This window comes from Chrysoperla carnea, chromosome 4, assembly GCF_905475395.1.
Source record: "Chrysoperla carnea chromosome 4, inChrCarn1.1, whole genome shotgun sequence".
Classification (NCBI taxonomy): domain Eukaryota; kingdom Metazoa; phylum Arthropoda; class Insecta; order Neuroptera; family Chrysopidae; genus Chrysoperla; species Chrysoperla carnea.
In genome coordinates, this window is record NC_058340.1 from 41,666,215 (window position 1) to 41,683,709 (window position 17,495).

The window sequence follows — 17,495 nt, forward strand, 5'->3', positions numbered from 1 at the left end:
ATAATTAATCATGATCATTAGATTTTTAGTTAATTGTTTTTGATTACGAACATTACCGAATAGATTGTTTGTTTTTAAGCCATTAATTTATATGGATATTTCTAAATAATTTTTAGTTTTAAAGTGTAAAAATTGAGTTTCTTATCGAAGAAAATTAAAATTTTTGTCTAGAAAATTAAAATTGGCAAAGCGAGAACTATCGAGTTTTTTTTTCATCCGCTTAAAAATGCAAATTTGAGGGTTTATTCCTATCAAAATGGACTTCTAAAAATGACAGATCAATGGAAATACAATTTTAAACAGTATTTTAATAAATATTGAAAATATTAAATGCAGTCATCAAGATCACACATCGAAAGACTTTAATCTGACATTTTCCCAGACGTTTTTCATAGTGTTGCCATATTGGTAAATATGACATCATAAGAAATCGAATAATTTTCGTTTTAACTCGAAACAATTTTGAAAAAAAGTTAAAAGTTCATATGTTTAAGTTTATACAACGGTAATATGCTTAATTTCATGAATTTTGAATGATCTATAATTGTTCGTTTCACGCATCTTTCCATCCTTTAAGGACCAATCGTTAAAATTGACCTATTTTTAATTACGGGACATTTTAAAGCCAAGATCATTTGAAAACTCACTGTTTAATTTTCATTATTTCAGGATTATAGTGTTAACAAAGGTAAAACAGACTTACTGGTAAAGAATACTTATACGTTTATGTCATCCAAAATCGATCCTCTTTACCGACTTTGGAAGTGTAAAATATCTCCATTTGTATGTTAAGGAATTCTTACAAAGAAAACAAAAAAACTTATTAAAATGAAAATAATCAGTTTATTTAAGTTATATTCTGCTTTTAAACTATGTTTATCCCACATAACGGTCAACACAATATGAAATTAGATAAATTGAAAATTTATTTTATTGTGAGAAAATTTAATAAAATTTTTTTTCTGAATTTATGATGTTTGCAAAAAATGATAGAAAATATTTCGAAATAATTTTATTCTGTTAAAAAAATATAACAAAACTATTTAAATGATCCAGTGCCTTTTTAAGGATTCTAATTCTTGAAATGAATTTTCTACAAAACTTAAATTACATAAATCAAGAATTCAGTTTAACGATAAAATAATGGATCGTGCTTGCCTTCGTATTTCGAAAGTATAGTGATCTTTGAGTTTTATCGAATTCGAAATATTTTAAATTATTTTTAAACCATCAAATTATGTTTTATACTCTATGTAATTTAAATAATAATAATAATAAGTTTAATTTTTTTGCATTCAACATTTTATTTAAAAATGGCATCTACTACACATTTACAAAAGAAACTAAAAAGAAAAACGATAAAACTGGCCACAATTTGATTTTTCACTTTTTTTGGCTAAACAAATAAATCTACAAGTCATTAAAAATAAATAACAATAAAAAGAGACAAAAAAACACACCCTATATATATTGTTTTTGTTTTTTTAATTTTTTAAATAAATATTGCAAATATTTTTAAAATGTGTTTTTTCAAATTTTTAAACTTTGGTTGTTAAATCTAATGGTGTAGGTCTTGGAATTAATTTAAGTCTTTTAAATGCTTGTTCCTCATTATCACTAAGATCCCGATCGTCCCCATCACGGTCACTACCCATCCCACCATTTTCATTATCACTATGTACATCGTTCTCTTCTAACGTTGCTGTCGAACAGTTGGTTATAGAACGTTCACTGTTTGCTGGGGATGATCCCCGTTCACTTTTCATACTTAAATCCATTGGATCGTCTTGTATTGATGCTGAAATTACTACCGCTGGTGCGGATGTCACAGATGATGGAGGTGTGTGTGCAGCTATTGGCGTTTTGATAGGCGTTTGTCGATCTTCTGGTTCATCTGATCCATCATCCTCGTCGGGTGGTGTTGGACTTCGTTGAGATTGAAGCACAGCATCCAAAAATACTCGCTTATTAAACACTTCTGGATTATTGTTTCGAGATATTTTTGTATTATTGTTATTATTATTATTTAACATAGAGGCTGCAGCCATGGATGCGGCAGTTGGTTGTAATAATCCCGTGTACAACGGTGAATATCCACCAGGAAATAGCAAACCAGGTGGAGGTAAAAAGTGGGGTGGAATTAAACCGGGGAATAACGGTGTAAGACCACGTGTTCTTGCATCACTGATTTCAACTGATGAATCAGAATTATGTGATTCTGGTGAACTCACTGATGGACTTGTCGAATGTTTATGATGATAATCATCAAGTCCTAATAATAATAATTCTTCTTTGGTACGTGGTAAATGTGATAATAGTGGACCATGTGGTCCAAATTGATGTGGCAATAATCCTAGCCCAGGAAATTGGGCATGATGATGATGACTTGAATGATTAAAATGATGTGGAGGTGGTGTTTTTCGTGATTGATTTTGTTGTTGATTTGGACCACCCGATTGTTGTGATTGATGATTTTGAGCGGCGGCAGCTGCTTGAGCTGCTGCTTGTTGTTGTTCTTGTAGTAAGCAATGGATTTTGAACCAATTCGATCGACGTCCATAGCGTGAACCACTTTTTGACATACCAACTAGTAAACATTTACGTAATCGACACGCTTTACATGCTGTCCGATTTTTTTTATTTATTACACATTCTCCATTGTTCTTACATTCGGATATTGAGCCTAAGTTATTGTATGATCGGCCGAAGAATGACTGTAACAAAAGAAAAAGAAAAAATATTAATTTTATTCAAAATAGTTAACATTGTGTATACCACCAAAGAAATTAGGTAAATTTTGCTCAAAATTACACACAATGGAAGTCAAGATTTTAATGTACATAAATATTTGTATATTATTAAGTTACATAATAAAAGGCTGGATTGAAATTGGCAAATTAATTGTGGTGACGACAAATGTAACAAAGGATAGACAACATTATATTTTTCATGATTTTACCTGTTGTATTATATACATGAATATTACTAAAAATATTTCAGCAGAAAAAGATTCATCAAAAATTTTGTCGAAAATGAATAATTTACTTTATAAGTGGAAAATGTTGTTGCTGCTAAGATAAAGATGAAGTTACTCGCTTCGCCCGTTTTATTACAGTTTTCATTCACGAATCCCAGTTGAATATTAACATCTCCTACTAATTTTTGGTACAGAGATTGAAGGTTTGACTCTCTGTTGCAATGATATGTATGTAAAGCTTCTAATGTGAAGGACTTTAGCTATTAATGATTTATGGAATTCGGCCACTGTAGACCTTTCAGACGATTTTTTTGAATTTGATGACTTGTTGATAATCTCAATAAAGTTCATAAAAATTAAATAATTGATAAAATTTTTATGATTGAGATGATAAAGCAATAATTTTTGCACAAGTGTATAAAAATACCCATATATACATTTTATGCAATTCTTTCAAATGAAACGACCTTCAAAATAAAAGTAAAAATAATTAAAATGCTGTAACTTCTGTTTACGAATATAAACGCTCTAGTAAATCTCACTTACACTAACTAACTATTTGTAAAAATCTCTCATCTAATACACTTTTAAAAAAAGATTAAATTGAATTATCATTGAAAACAAAACATATTTATAAAAATGTAAAAACACTTGCTAGAATTTAAAATACATATTACATTGGTCAATTAATCATTTAGATCACTAGGTCGTGGAACATAGCTCTGACGTAACAATACATTTAAGTGCTTAAAAAACATTTTATTTTATTTATTTATTTATTTTAAAAAAATAGTCTTTAAATTATTATGTTTTCAGTGTTGCATTTAAATTGTTTTGCGATGTATATGTAGAATTTATTTCACATGTTTAACACTTTGATGGATTCATGTTATATCTTTGCCTATAGAAACAGTAAGAATGTTCAAGTAGTTTAATGCATGGAACTATTACAAAAATTGCTTGAAAAAAAAAAATTGATAAGGAACAAAACATAACAAAAAACCCTTGATTACTACAAAATTGCAACTTTAAGTTAATAGACTTTCAGATTATATTTAAAAATTGGAATTTGGATTTAAAAACTTGCATTCAAGGTGTATTTTAAGTTTTGAATGTGTTCCTTGTAAATTTTCTGTAAAATATTAAATGTTTTTACAAAAAAAAAAATTTTTTTTTTCAAAAATTATCCAAATTATTTTTAATTTTTGTTTTAACTGCTCTTTATTACTGCTATTCGCACCGTGCGTGAGTTTTATTGAAGGCGTTTCCATGGTAACGATACATTACTTTAATTATAGAATTGTATGGATGCATATATAATTGTATGGATTGAAGTTATGACTTACATTGAAAATTTAATATTATTGTCTCACAAATTTAAGTAAATGACAGTTTACATTTGAAAAATATTAATTGTGCAATTTTATTTCTTATTTTCACAATTTTTAATGCATTCAGTTTAATTAATTAGTGTTTTTCAATAATTTTAATTTTACTTTTTCTATAACATTAAAATGTAAAGAACTGCAAATTAGTCATAACAGCCTCCTTTATCACCAAAATTTTTCACTGGAAGCGCTAGCATCGATTTTATTGTCCCTACCATGACTACGCAGACAACGAATTGAGAAGGTACATTTTAATAATTATTGATATCTAAAATTCAGTTACCTACTTATCTTTGCGTTACCAGTTAATAACATTAAAAACATTGCTTGAACATATCTATTATAATATAATTTATATATTCCTAAAAATCACAAAAATAAATAACATGGATTTTATAGTGAAAATAATATGTATATGTTATTCTAAAATATAAAACTCTCACTATCTTTCTTACTCCACTATTACAATGAATGAAATAATTTCATCTCATTTTAATTCACTTCAAATATTCACTTCAACTCCATGGTCGTCACGCTATTTTACTGTCCATTTGCTCAGTTTTACTTATATTTGTTTTATTTACAAATAATAATCATTCCCTCTAATTGTATAATAATTGTTTCATATTAAACAATGTGGCTGATAATTATCATCCACTGTAAGCTTTTTTCAAATGTTACAAAAATGGGGTTTTTCTTTTATCCTTTTGTCGCTATGCGGTTTCCAGTTTGTTGGTGGAGGTACTATTATTTCTCGGTACTATTATTAATCAGAATAATAATAAATGAGAAAATTTTATGCAAGCAAAGTCGAAGATTCATCAGTAAATGCAACTGGTATAATTCTTATTTGCATGAAAATATCGAAAAACGGGTGAACAAATTAAAAAAGGAAATACATCTAAAATTGATTATATAATATGCGTTTTTAACATCCCATTTACTGAAAAATAGTGAGTAAGGATAAAAATGAGAAATTCCAAATATTTACTGTCGAAGCACCTACGCAAAATTATTTGTTTTTGCCCCTTATAGAAAAAAAGGCTGACTTAATAAATTAATAGATTTAAAACTAAAATTACTTGTTGGTAAAAGTGGATGGTTGGTCCGTTTTTGTTATCACCAATCCTCAAATAAATAAATAAGGCCTAGGTTAGATGTCATGTTATTTGTTGTATCATGCTATTTTATTTACTTTTGTTTTTTTTTGTGTGATCTAAATTACGTGTCTTTTTTTCTAAATAAATTGCTGTAAGTTTAATGAATTGATTAAAAGTATATTGAGTGTCACCAAAATATGTTAATCATTATCCAAAGTATCTATTATCATTTATGTATGTATATCATATTTGTTAACGGTGAAAGTGGACAAAAAATTAAATCCCAATTTATTTTGATTTAAGATAGTGCCTACATGTTTAACAAATACGTCGATTCTGATCGTATAACTTCGATATAGTCTTTTTTTTTTAATTTCTATAACATTTTTGGGAAATTGGGAAAAATAGACCCGGAAAAATAGACCGAAAATTGTATTATTGTAATTACGAGTTGGTTGTCGACTATAGAGAAGTTGGTTGAGTTCTGAACATTTTAGCCCTTGCGTTCGAAAATAGATATATTTTTTCCGGTCTATTTTATCCTAAATCACGTTCTTTTACATGAAGAAGAAAATAATCTTCTTTTTGAAAGAAAGTAGGTTTCTAGAATTCGAAAAAAAATTTATGATTACATATTTCCTTCGTAGTTTATGGACCCATCCTATATATACTACGATGCAGATATGTGGTAACCAAATGTTTTTATATGTTTTTTGTGTTAATAAACTTTTGCAATGATTGTGGTGAATTATTAAGTTGTTGTTGGTGTGACTTTGATATCTTAATTTTTTCTCTTTTATATTTATATTAACTTACTTTGGAATATATTTTGTAATTAGTTACAATGTCATTTCATTTTTGTAGTAATGTTATGATTTTGTAACATAATTGTTATTAATTGTTTGTGTTTTATAGTTCGTTAAATAGATTTTTACTTATTAATTAATTATATCTATGCTTATTATAATGAATAATTATAATAGGTCTAGGATCGAATGTAGTGTTTGACAGTAATTTTTTTATACGATAAGAAATTGCTTAAGGTTGTGTCTAAGAACTCTTTCCTGTACGAAAAATTTCATAACTTCGGGGTCTTTCAGAACATGCATGGAAATTTTTTAATTTAATTTTAATTACATTGAATTGTCTTCTCAATAAATAATATTCAATTTTAACTTTCCACATAATTTTATTTTCTGAAAGAGAAAGTTATTGGCTGTGAAAATTTTCAAAAAGGACAAAGTTGACTATTGATCAGGCATTGGAGAGTTATTTTAAGTCAAAGTCACCATTGTTATAACTTTATTGTGTGCCATAAACTGTATTGTGCTCACAGAGGAGGAAGCGAGACGGATATACGACTCGTCTACCTATCTCAGTTTCTCTTATGGTAATGAGATACGTAGGAGGGTGTTATCAATAGTATTGATAACACCCTTTTAAATTTCCAGTCGTGCAGGAATAACTGTTAAATACAATGTCTGACCCTAGACCAATAATAAATAATAGAAGACTAGGTTATATGACTTAATTAATTTTGTTGTTTTAATTTTTTTCGTTTTGCACTAACTTGCTAATTACTGACTCATACAATAAGTGTTAGGAAATATTTTAATTCAAATAAATGACAAATTTTTAATTCATTGTTCTGATTATTATACACACAATATATTTAGAATAAAATTTGGGGTCATATGAAAATTTGTAACGCTACAAGAAATGTGGATTAGCAAATACTTACTTGTCAAAATGGTTTATTGTATAGTTTTGATAGTGATGAAGGTTATATAACTAAAATAACGTTGGTCCTGTTAAATTTTGCAGCCGATGAAATGAAATTAATGTCTGTAGAAGCTTTTTTCAAAGTGTGATTTAATATTTTAACTAATGGTTACATAATAATTTATGCCTTGCGATATTGTTCCAAGAACTTATATTTAATTTTAATTTATTATCAAAATTGTAATTTCCAAAAAGAAAAAAAATTCCCTCAGAAAAATTTTTTGGTAAAAAAAATTTTTCTTTTACAAACCTATAAATAAAAATATTAGGATTGAAGTCCGGCTTTTGAATTGTGGTTTTTGCATATTAATTAAATTTCAACTTAAAGGTTTCATTTGAAAATAGCTAATTTCCCATATTTTTATTCAATTTTTTTAATGATAATTTTTTTTTGTCAATAATTTACATATTATTGAATCTTTCACTCGCAAGATAGGAGAATACAAGAGCAGTTAGCAGTGTTTGATTTGCCTAACAAGTTTAATTGCGATACTCAAAACCTTGTATAAGTTCATCCCAGAAAATAGTCATGAAATAAATAAACCTTCCTTGACTCATCGTTCAATATTAGAATTAAACCACAAAGACTACTCAAATAATTAAATATGCTTAATAAACATAATAATTATCAACCTAATAAAATAAAATACACCCTTGATTCAAAATAAAATTATTCTAACCCATTAAAAACACAAACCTTTCATTTCCGTATTAATTTTCATTAAAACTAGGTATATAAATCGAACAAACCCTGAAGTCAAAAATGCATCTGTTTTGATATATCTAACCACTGTGTGTGAATGAAAACATACACAAAAATGTTTTTTAAAGGTGTAGGAGTCAAGGCAATAAAATTATTAAATAAATTTTATTTTTTACACACTGATAGAAAGTGTTTGCTTTTACCATGAAAATCGAAATTGAACATTTTGTGATAAATAATGCTTACAAAAACATTTTCGATTTTGTGATTCTAGTACACAAAATTTTGAATTTTTAAGCTTACATTATTTCATCGAGAAAAAATCCATTTTGAATCAAGTGATATTCACTAGAAATCTTAAAATTTGATATTTCTAGTCTTTCACTGAAGTAGTAGAATAAAAATAATAAATTTTACTATAATTGATTAATATACACATTAGGTCGAGCTTTATCATTTTGGAATAGCTTCTAAGGGTCATATGCACTACGACTTGTTTTTATAAATTTTTTGTATAAATTATTTTGTATGTGTATAAATACAATTTCTATATCATAAATATTAATTTTAATAATAACCTTGTAAGAATAAATAAATAATCGCAAATAATACTTCTACACAACAAGAGTAATCTTCTTTGATTTTAAATATTATTTTATGTTTTAAATAAAATTAAAAAGGATATATAATTAGACATAAAAGTTCAGTGTTTACACATTTAAATATTAAAGTGTTGTACTTTGGAGATTAATGTATATTAAGTATATTATTGAAAGACTAAAATATGGTGTATGTAAAATAAATGGATAATAAAAAGATACCAATGCCTAAATAAGACACAAACCCAATAAGTAGACTCAGCATTTTTTAAACAATTTCGTTCTAATTTAAAAAATTTTTTTTTTTTTTTGGATTTTTAAGTTTTAAATTCTTATGAAAATTACTAAAATTATTTAATTACTTTAGAGGGTTTATATACGGGGTTTTTCTATAATACGTAACCACGTAATTCAAATAAATTTTGACCAAAAAGATGTTTCTGCTTCAATGGGAAAGACACATTGAGAACAGCATCATAGTAAGTGCGTGATTGAAATATTGAAACTTCCTTCAAGTTTCTCTTATACAGGGTTGTTCAAAAAGATGCTACCACGTAAATGGCTGACATTTTTTAACACTATATTCTCTTACATTATATATAAATATTGTTGTAATATAAGTTACTTTAATATAAAATATTTAATTTATTTTATGCTCTTAAAATACATGTACCCTCATTTAAGTGAGAATATCTTTTTCAACTAAAAGGTTTCCTTTTTGGGTGGTAACATCTTTTTAGGCAGGTCTGTATAATATAAACTTGAAAGGACTTCCGATGATACTATTCTTTGAAGTGAGCTGTAAAGAAAGATTGCGTACTGAAGAGAACATCCCCAGGTAAGAATAGCAATAATTGCTTTTTGTCCATAATTTACCACCAGAGGCGCTTATTATATGTAAATTGCAGTCCAATAAGTGAACATCAAACACTTAATGCAAATATTATAATTAAAAAACGTGATTTTAAAATTTCAATGATGATCTAACTAAGTAAGGTTTATAATACATATAAAATATTGAATATAAGAAGCAAAATAGAGAAACATATTCTATTCTGAATGAGTAATAAATACATTTTTTTTCTAAATCTTAAATAAAATATACACGATTTGTTATAAATTAAGTACTAATAATTATTTTTAAATCAAATATGAACAATAATTTAATTGATGATCAACATCTGATATTATTTTATACATAAATAAAGAAACACAACTATATAGAGGAAGGTACACACTCCTAAAAACATTTATAATAAATGTTTTCATTCAAAACGTGCTTCACATAAAATAATATGTTTACTCAAAAGTAAAAATAATTTTTCCGATTACAATGCAATGAAAATGTTTCTCCCTAACATTTTTGGCTTGATCATTTTTTATCACTACAAGATAAGAATTTTTACTTCAAGTATAATGGTGTGGATTTTTGAAAATCTTTAGAAATACGCAAAAATGCGTTTAATACTCCTAATTAGATACCGAACGAGATGTTATAAATTCTCTTAATTGCCTTAGAGACTTCATATTAAAACTTCATTTTGCAAGAAAAAAACTTTAAAAATGAAAATAATCTTTGAATGTTTATAACCAACTTAATCTTCAAATTAAGTCAGTTTAAAAGTATGTAATTAAGTCCAGTTTATTATATAGAAGGCGTCTAAATACTTGACACACAAAATTTCAGTTTTTTGGTAACACTTCGTTTTGGTATGAAAACGTCTTAAGTCTGTATAGAAAAAAAAATTTGAACAAAAAAACCACGAATTAAGTGTGAATTCAATCGACCAACTCATTCTCTTATTCAACATGTTATGGGTGTACCATTCACCTGAACTTAACTTATGCAGCAATAGAAAAAAAATAGGAGTGATTATTATTATTTATCTTAAGATTTTTTTATAAATTGTATAAATAAAAAATACTCATCTTTGTTTTAAAATGGCTCTACCTACACGTAAATAATCTTTGTGGATACGTAATGTAATTATTATTGACTTAAACAAATATTTTGATTTTATTTTATATCACGAAAATATAATAAAATTTCAATAAATATTTCAGACGTGTACTATTTTTTCAGTAGTTGAGAATAATAAGATATTATTTAGTGATACAGTTAAAGCTACATATAATGTTCTTATAGATACTAAATAGTAGGAATGACAAAAAATGATAGTTAAAGATTTATCAGATTTTTACAGATTAAGGAAATTAACTGATGTTCATCAGATGACTTCAAATTTCCATCAAACATTTCATTATCTCCAAACTTGTTACGTATTTCAAAAATTCGAAAAAATCCTACATACTGCTCTAAACGCCAAAAGAAATGACGAAGGATGGTCGGATCTTAGTTGGAACAGTATTTGATCATATTTTATTGATGTGTTTTAAGCACCTTGAGTTCTTCTTTACTCTAGAAATTGGTGATACCATTTCTAAAAACAATTTATGCTTTCATTTGGTGGAAAAGTCGAGAAATGTTATCATCATAAAATAACATTTGAAAATATGGAAAATCATCTTAAAAGTATTTTTATCTTTAACGATAAATACAAAATTTTCTTGGGAACAGTTTAAGTCATAGAATTCTCACGTTGAATGCAATGCTTTGGAACAAAGTTCCTAAACGCGGTTTGCCAAGGTGAGCAAACTAACAGAATTCATCACGTAACAGTGTGAAATATGCTTTGTATGTATCATATTCACCTACTTAATATAATTTATTTATTATAGTACACGAAGTTAGCATTTTGGCATGTAAAACGAAATTCGTCCTTAAAAGAGTTCCTATTTTTATTAACTTTTCATTCCTTTCATCTCAAAGTACTTACAATGGTTTTTGTTTGAAATATTTTAGTTGACTTTCATTGTAAGTTTTTTTAAGCAGATTATAATAAAATATTTGTGTATGATTCTACTGATCGTGATTTACCAAATTTAATTTTGTTTACAATTTATTCATTATTTATTGATTTTTTATGTTAAATTATTATTTTAGAATGAAATTCGGTGAGTTTATCAATTAATAGTCTTCTTTTTTAAATTGTTTATATATATTTAATAAAATTTTTTATTCCATGTATATGAAATATTCAAGGTATACTAAGTTTAGTCCCAAGTTTGTAATGCTTAAAAATATTGATGCTACCAACAAAATTTTGGTATAAGTGTTCATAGAATCACCTAATTAGTCCATTTGCCCGTCTGTGAATGAGTGGTTTATCCAAATTTTGATTTGAGGACTGAGTAAATGATAACAGCGGTAAATTTAGTTTCTTCGTGTTTGAAAAGTTTATATTTCTAAAAGTAACGAAGAATAAGAATTTATTTAAATATATTATGGTCATCTAGAAGAAGATAATGGTTGAAATAAATTTCAAGAGCTAAAATAAAATATAATGTTAATCCAAATAAAATATTTCTTTGACACTTAAAAAATATATTATTTTATGCATAAGAATTGTGCACATACATAAACATAAGCTTGTGATATATAACCGACAAATGATCGTAAAACATGAATGTCTTGATCATATAACAATTTTACTATTTATTATTTTTTACTTTTGCATAACGAAATGTAATGATTCGGATATGTTATTGCATTAAGGTGGTTTCAGTATAGTAATATTCAAGTTAGTATTAATGCATTGAAAAAAAAAATTCTTAATACCAACTGATATGAGGTTGTGTCAACCTCATCGCGAGATCAAATATGGAGAATGGTGCCACGAATGTAGTACAACTACCGTACGGAGTTGAGTGGTGAAGTTGACACAAACGCATGAGTTGTTTGTATCAAAGTAATGTAATGTCTAACAAATTTCAAATGTTTTGAGATGCAACATAGTTTTAAACAATCTTTTTTTGATTGGTTCTACCACTTATAAATATTATAACAAAATATTGATGGGATTGTCACAACTACATGAGCAGATAAAAACAAAGGTAATATATATAAAATAGGTTTAATTAAAAAAAAAAAAATAGATATCTTCTAGTCAGATTTGAACCACCGACATATGGATTACTATTGATTTTAATGACACTATAGATGCATGTTATATAAATACCAAAAAAACGGTTTATATTATAAAAATGATCGATAAGTTTATTGAAAACTTTCTGTAAGTTAGTAACAACAATCTTCATATGTAGTTGGCTCAATCACATATGTACTAGACATGATAGATATGCGATCATAATAACCAAATCCTCTATTTAAAGCAAACGCAAAGAAATTTTCTTTTGATTCATTATTAATGATTAATGTACGAAGGTACGAAAGGGACATAATTCCCACCGGATTTTTAATAGCTCATTGTTTCCGCCAGAAACCAGAGATGTGATTCAATGATTGAATGAGAGAAAATTAAAAATTTGCTTACATTGTTCAAAATTGACTCAAATTAAAAAAAACTGTCAAAACTTTTTAAATTTCATACTTTATTGGATAAAAACTTTTTTCACTATAAACCATTAAACAAAATTTTAATATGCCCATCGACTTTGGAATTCGCTCTGGAACTATCTTAAGTATCAACTTTGATCTTCTTAAAGTTGTTTTTATATTTATTTGTTTGAAAATGGTGAAGAATTACTTTTTAGTGCGACAACAACATACTACATCATTGAAATATGTGATTATTGTATGTACCAAATGGCGCAAAATGATGGCTTAAACCTCAGCAAAAAGAAATAATAGATTTTGAAAATGAAGGGGAAGTTTTTATTTGAAAAAATGCTTCAGGAAAATCATCAAAAAATTATTTCTATAGTGATAAAATCTGGTCTTCTAAGCCGGCAGAATGATTATTATGGGACAAGCATTTAAAATTTACGAAAACATGATCAATTACATTAAACATTATTTAGATAAAGCATCAAACAATAAAGAAATATGCCAGGCGGCTTCGAATAAAATAAGTAAGAGGTACAAGCGATGCAAATAAATCAATCGCCAGGATTTTCTTTGTGAATAAACCGTCATCTCGTATTTCCATTACTACACCCAGTTAATTTTTCATTGATCTTTATTAATTTTAATCGATTGAATTTGTTTATTTTGCCATGTAACCAACAAGAAAGCTTGGGGGTATGTTAAATACGACAAAAATTACCCCCATCAGTTAACAAGTATCGTTCTTTTTGTTGCTTACTCAACTTTTTTAGAGGCCGGTGTATTACTGTATTCAATATGTTATAGATGATACATACCTATTAAATTTACAATAACCATCACACTGGGACACACAGAACAAGATCATTAATAGGGCACTAATAAAATATAAATCACCATATAGTGTCATGGCAGACATATCGTATTTTAATATACAAGATCATTTATTGAAGTTAATTTAGTGTCCTTGATTTAGAACAGTAAAATAAATATATGACTTAAATCACAAGAAGAGTAATATAAGTAATCAATGTGGCTATTATTATATTATTTAAATAAAATAAATTTATTTAAATCTATCATAAAGTATAAAAAATAACAAACAACGTAAACTATGGCTTTTTTAATGCCCTAGCATTTATCATTCGAAGAAAAATAATCAGTTTTTTATTTTTTAATTTAAATCATAAATTTTATGCGATTTTTACACAATAATTGGCTGTAAAAAATTGTCTATTGAGAAATTGGCCACTAGCATTAATGCAAACTAAAAATATATAAAATCAAGAATTTTTTTACCATAAAAGAAAATAAATCCGCATTTAATTCCAAGAATTTGCTAAGCTCTTTTTTTAAATAAATAAAATTAAAAAAAAATTAATACAGAAATTGGAACATGTTTGTAAAGACGCAAAAAGAGTTTTTAGGAGTTATAAAACGAATATTTATTTCTCCCTCAAAAGACCTCAACTGTACAACAAAACTATAATTGAGAGATGTAAAAAATATTGTTATATAATTGGTACGAAATTTCTGATCTAGAAATCTTAAGATCTTGATCAAGAACGTCCCAGCGTTGTAAACATTTTCAAGCGTTCAAAACAAAATATTTTCTGATGAATTTTTAATCAAATAATTTTTTTTTCTTTTCAAATAAAAATAAAGGATTTTAGATTTCAAACCTCCCATATTTGTACATCCATGGACGGAAACAATCGAAAGTGTTAAATTTAGATTCAGTAAATTGTGTAATGCAAGAAAGTATTCTTGGAAAGAATGGTTTAATCTTATGGTGTACTCGAAATTTACAAATTTAAACATTGATATCAGTTTCAACAAAAACGTTGAACTACGAAAGCCTTATATATTTTGGTTACAAATATTTTACCTTGTGAAAGACATTAAATATCTAAGTAGAGAAATTGTTTGCTGTGATTGTTAATAGATTGCTTGATTTAATAGTCAATTTTTGCATATGAATTGGCAGTAAAAATATTATAAATATAATTGAATTCAGTCTATTGCAAAATTTATGTCACATTTTTGTTTATGCATAAATAAGTTGGAATATAATCGATCAAGGACTTATTTATTTTAAAAAAAAGTTTTATTGTTGATCAGTTTTCGAATTTAAGCAAAAAATTCAGTACTACATACTTTTTCAAACTATATGAGTCTCGTATTACACTCTTTTCAAACTTTCCATGACTGAAGGACTAATAATATGATGAATCAACAAGTGAAATTGCTAATCAATATTTTTATTAGTTTTCCCAATTTTCTTTGATCGCTCGTTCAAAAAAAAAAAAAAAAAAACATCAATGATTAAATTACATTTTGTTTTATTTAAATAATAAAAGGCATTAGTAAATAATGTGTATCTAACATAAATAAGAAAAAATAATATACATAATTTTAAACAAAAAAACAAACGACTTAAATCTTTAACAAGCCTATATATACTTAAGTAAGAAAAAACATTAAAAAAACTTATTAAAAAAAAAAATTGAATTACAATGACCGAATTTTCACGCAACGTCGACTTTGAAATGGAAATTACAATTGTTTTATAAAAACTATTTTATAATACTGTTCTTGTGTACTTATTAAACCCCCATATACCCTCCGCACAGCTACAGCTATTTACCTTCCATTAAATGAAATAGGTATATCGTCTTCATCATTACTTAAAGTCTAATTTATTGTTACTTAAGTATTGTATGTATAAATAACTGTTTTATGAAAAAACTGTTTATTTAAGTAACATAGTGCCTTAGTGGAGACATAAATATAATGAAGTGTGTATCTAGGATTACATAATACATGTAAATAAAAACCACACTGTACTCTACTTAACGTAATTTATAAACCACATAGTTTATTTATTTTTTAATGTGTCTTAACTATGGACTGATTAATGGGATTTCTTTACTCAAAAGTTAAATTGTCTAAGCAATTTTACTTAAAGTAAATTAAGAATGTGTGCATGGCTGCATACACATTTATGAAGTTTTTTTATTATATTTTTGTTAAGATGCACCGTAAAAATTATCAATACATAAACCGCAAACGTATTTTCTAACAATTGGGGGATTTTTATAACATTATTTAATTTCAATCTTTGTTATTTATAACCTTCTATATCGTTAATTAATTCTAACTCCATGAATTAATTTAAAAAAAGCTTTGCTCAGGAGCATTCATGAACCCAGAAGTAATAGAGGAAAACCGTTTTTCCTATTAATGTCTTACAAAATCTCATTATGTAAAAACATAACCCTTTAAACTTTTTTAAGCTGATTTATCTATGGGTGAAATCACATAGCAATCTATTTATATCAAATTGGACAGACAAAACATGGATCCAGTTTTTCTGTCCTGAGTCGGGCAATTAACTAATCAGCGATAGCCAAACATATGACAAACTGAAAATTAAAATATGAATTTCCTTGAGATTACTGGTAAAGAGATTTAATTGAAGAATTTGGTATAAAACGACTTTGATAATTTCTCATAAACCGTACAGAGAATCGATATGAATTTTTCACAAAAGACGTTATAAAAGGAAGATTAATTGATAGATTTTTCAAATCTTTGGTATCATTTTCATTTTCTCGATATCAAAATACCTTAAGAGGTACCAGACAATTTATATTAGTGATCACGAATACGCTTACTTAATAATCAATAAAAATAACTCATCTATTTCATAAGTATATTGAATAAAAATTATGTATTTATAGATGAAAAACGAAAGTGTAAAACCACAAATATGAATCGATCGATCGTTCATTGATGATCATCGCTCAAAAAAATCAACCACTAACCATCACAAGTGATCGACCATTGATAAAATTTGTTAGATAAACCATAACGTGAAACTAAATCAGAAATATGAGGCCGCACATAATAATATTATAATAATATACATACAATAATAAAATCCGTCGCGCAATTTTTATTTATTAAAAATTTACAATTTTATTTTTTATTGCGGTTTAACACTTTTTCTTCCGCAAGTGTGTAGTGCATGTTGTAGAATTAGATGTTTTCTGATGAGAATTATTGAAATCATAGATATTATTTATTTACTCATGAAATTTATTTTACTTCAAATATATTTATCGTATTGGTAACTCAATTGAATGTCCGATGAGCATTGTCTAAAATTTATCAACATTATAAGTTCTACACGAATAAGAAAGAAAATCAGTCGTGGAATGGGTCTTGTGTGACGCTTGATGTTTACACGAATAATAACAGAACGAATACGCTTTGATCATGAGCTCAACGAAGTCAATACCATTTTTTAAGGAAAAAAATGAACATGAACGTACGTATATATACACATACATTCTTCTTCTCCAAATTGATGTTAATGCCTTGTCCTGACCATGAAACGTAGTGATATGTTGAAAATTTTAATTTCAAAAACCGGACCGGTTATAATAAATTCACTTCCTGTACTGGGAAGTTAATAACTTCATAGGTACAATTGCACTTTTATTTTGCTACACAGATGTTTAATTTTTGATTCGATA

The 17,495-nt window shown here is 26.7% G+C and overlaps 1 protein-coding gene across 1 annotated transcript in view; it reads right to left on the reverse strand.

Annotated features, from left to right (window-relative positions):
• Positions 1-1,517: 1,517 nt before the first annotated feature.
• Positions 1,518-17,495, reverse strand: part of LOC123297652 (knirps-related protein-like) — a 51,697-nt gene continuing 35,719 nt past the window's right edge. Inside the window, exon 3 of the mRNA XM_044879398.1 lies at positions 1,518-2,714. Within this exon, the coding sequence (XP_044735333.1) occupies positions 1,539-2,714 (1,176 nt within the window). The 3' untranslated portion in view covers positions 1,518-1,538. The remainder of the gene's footprint in view (positions 2,715-17,495) is intronic.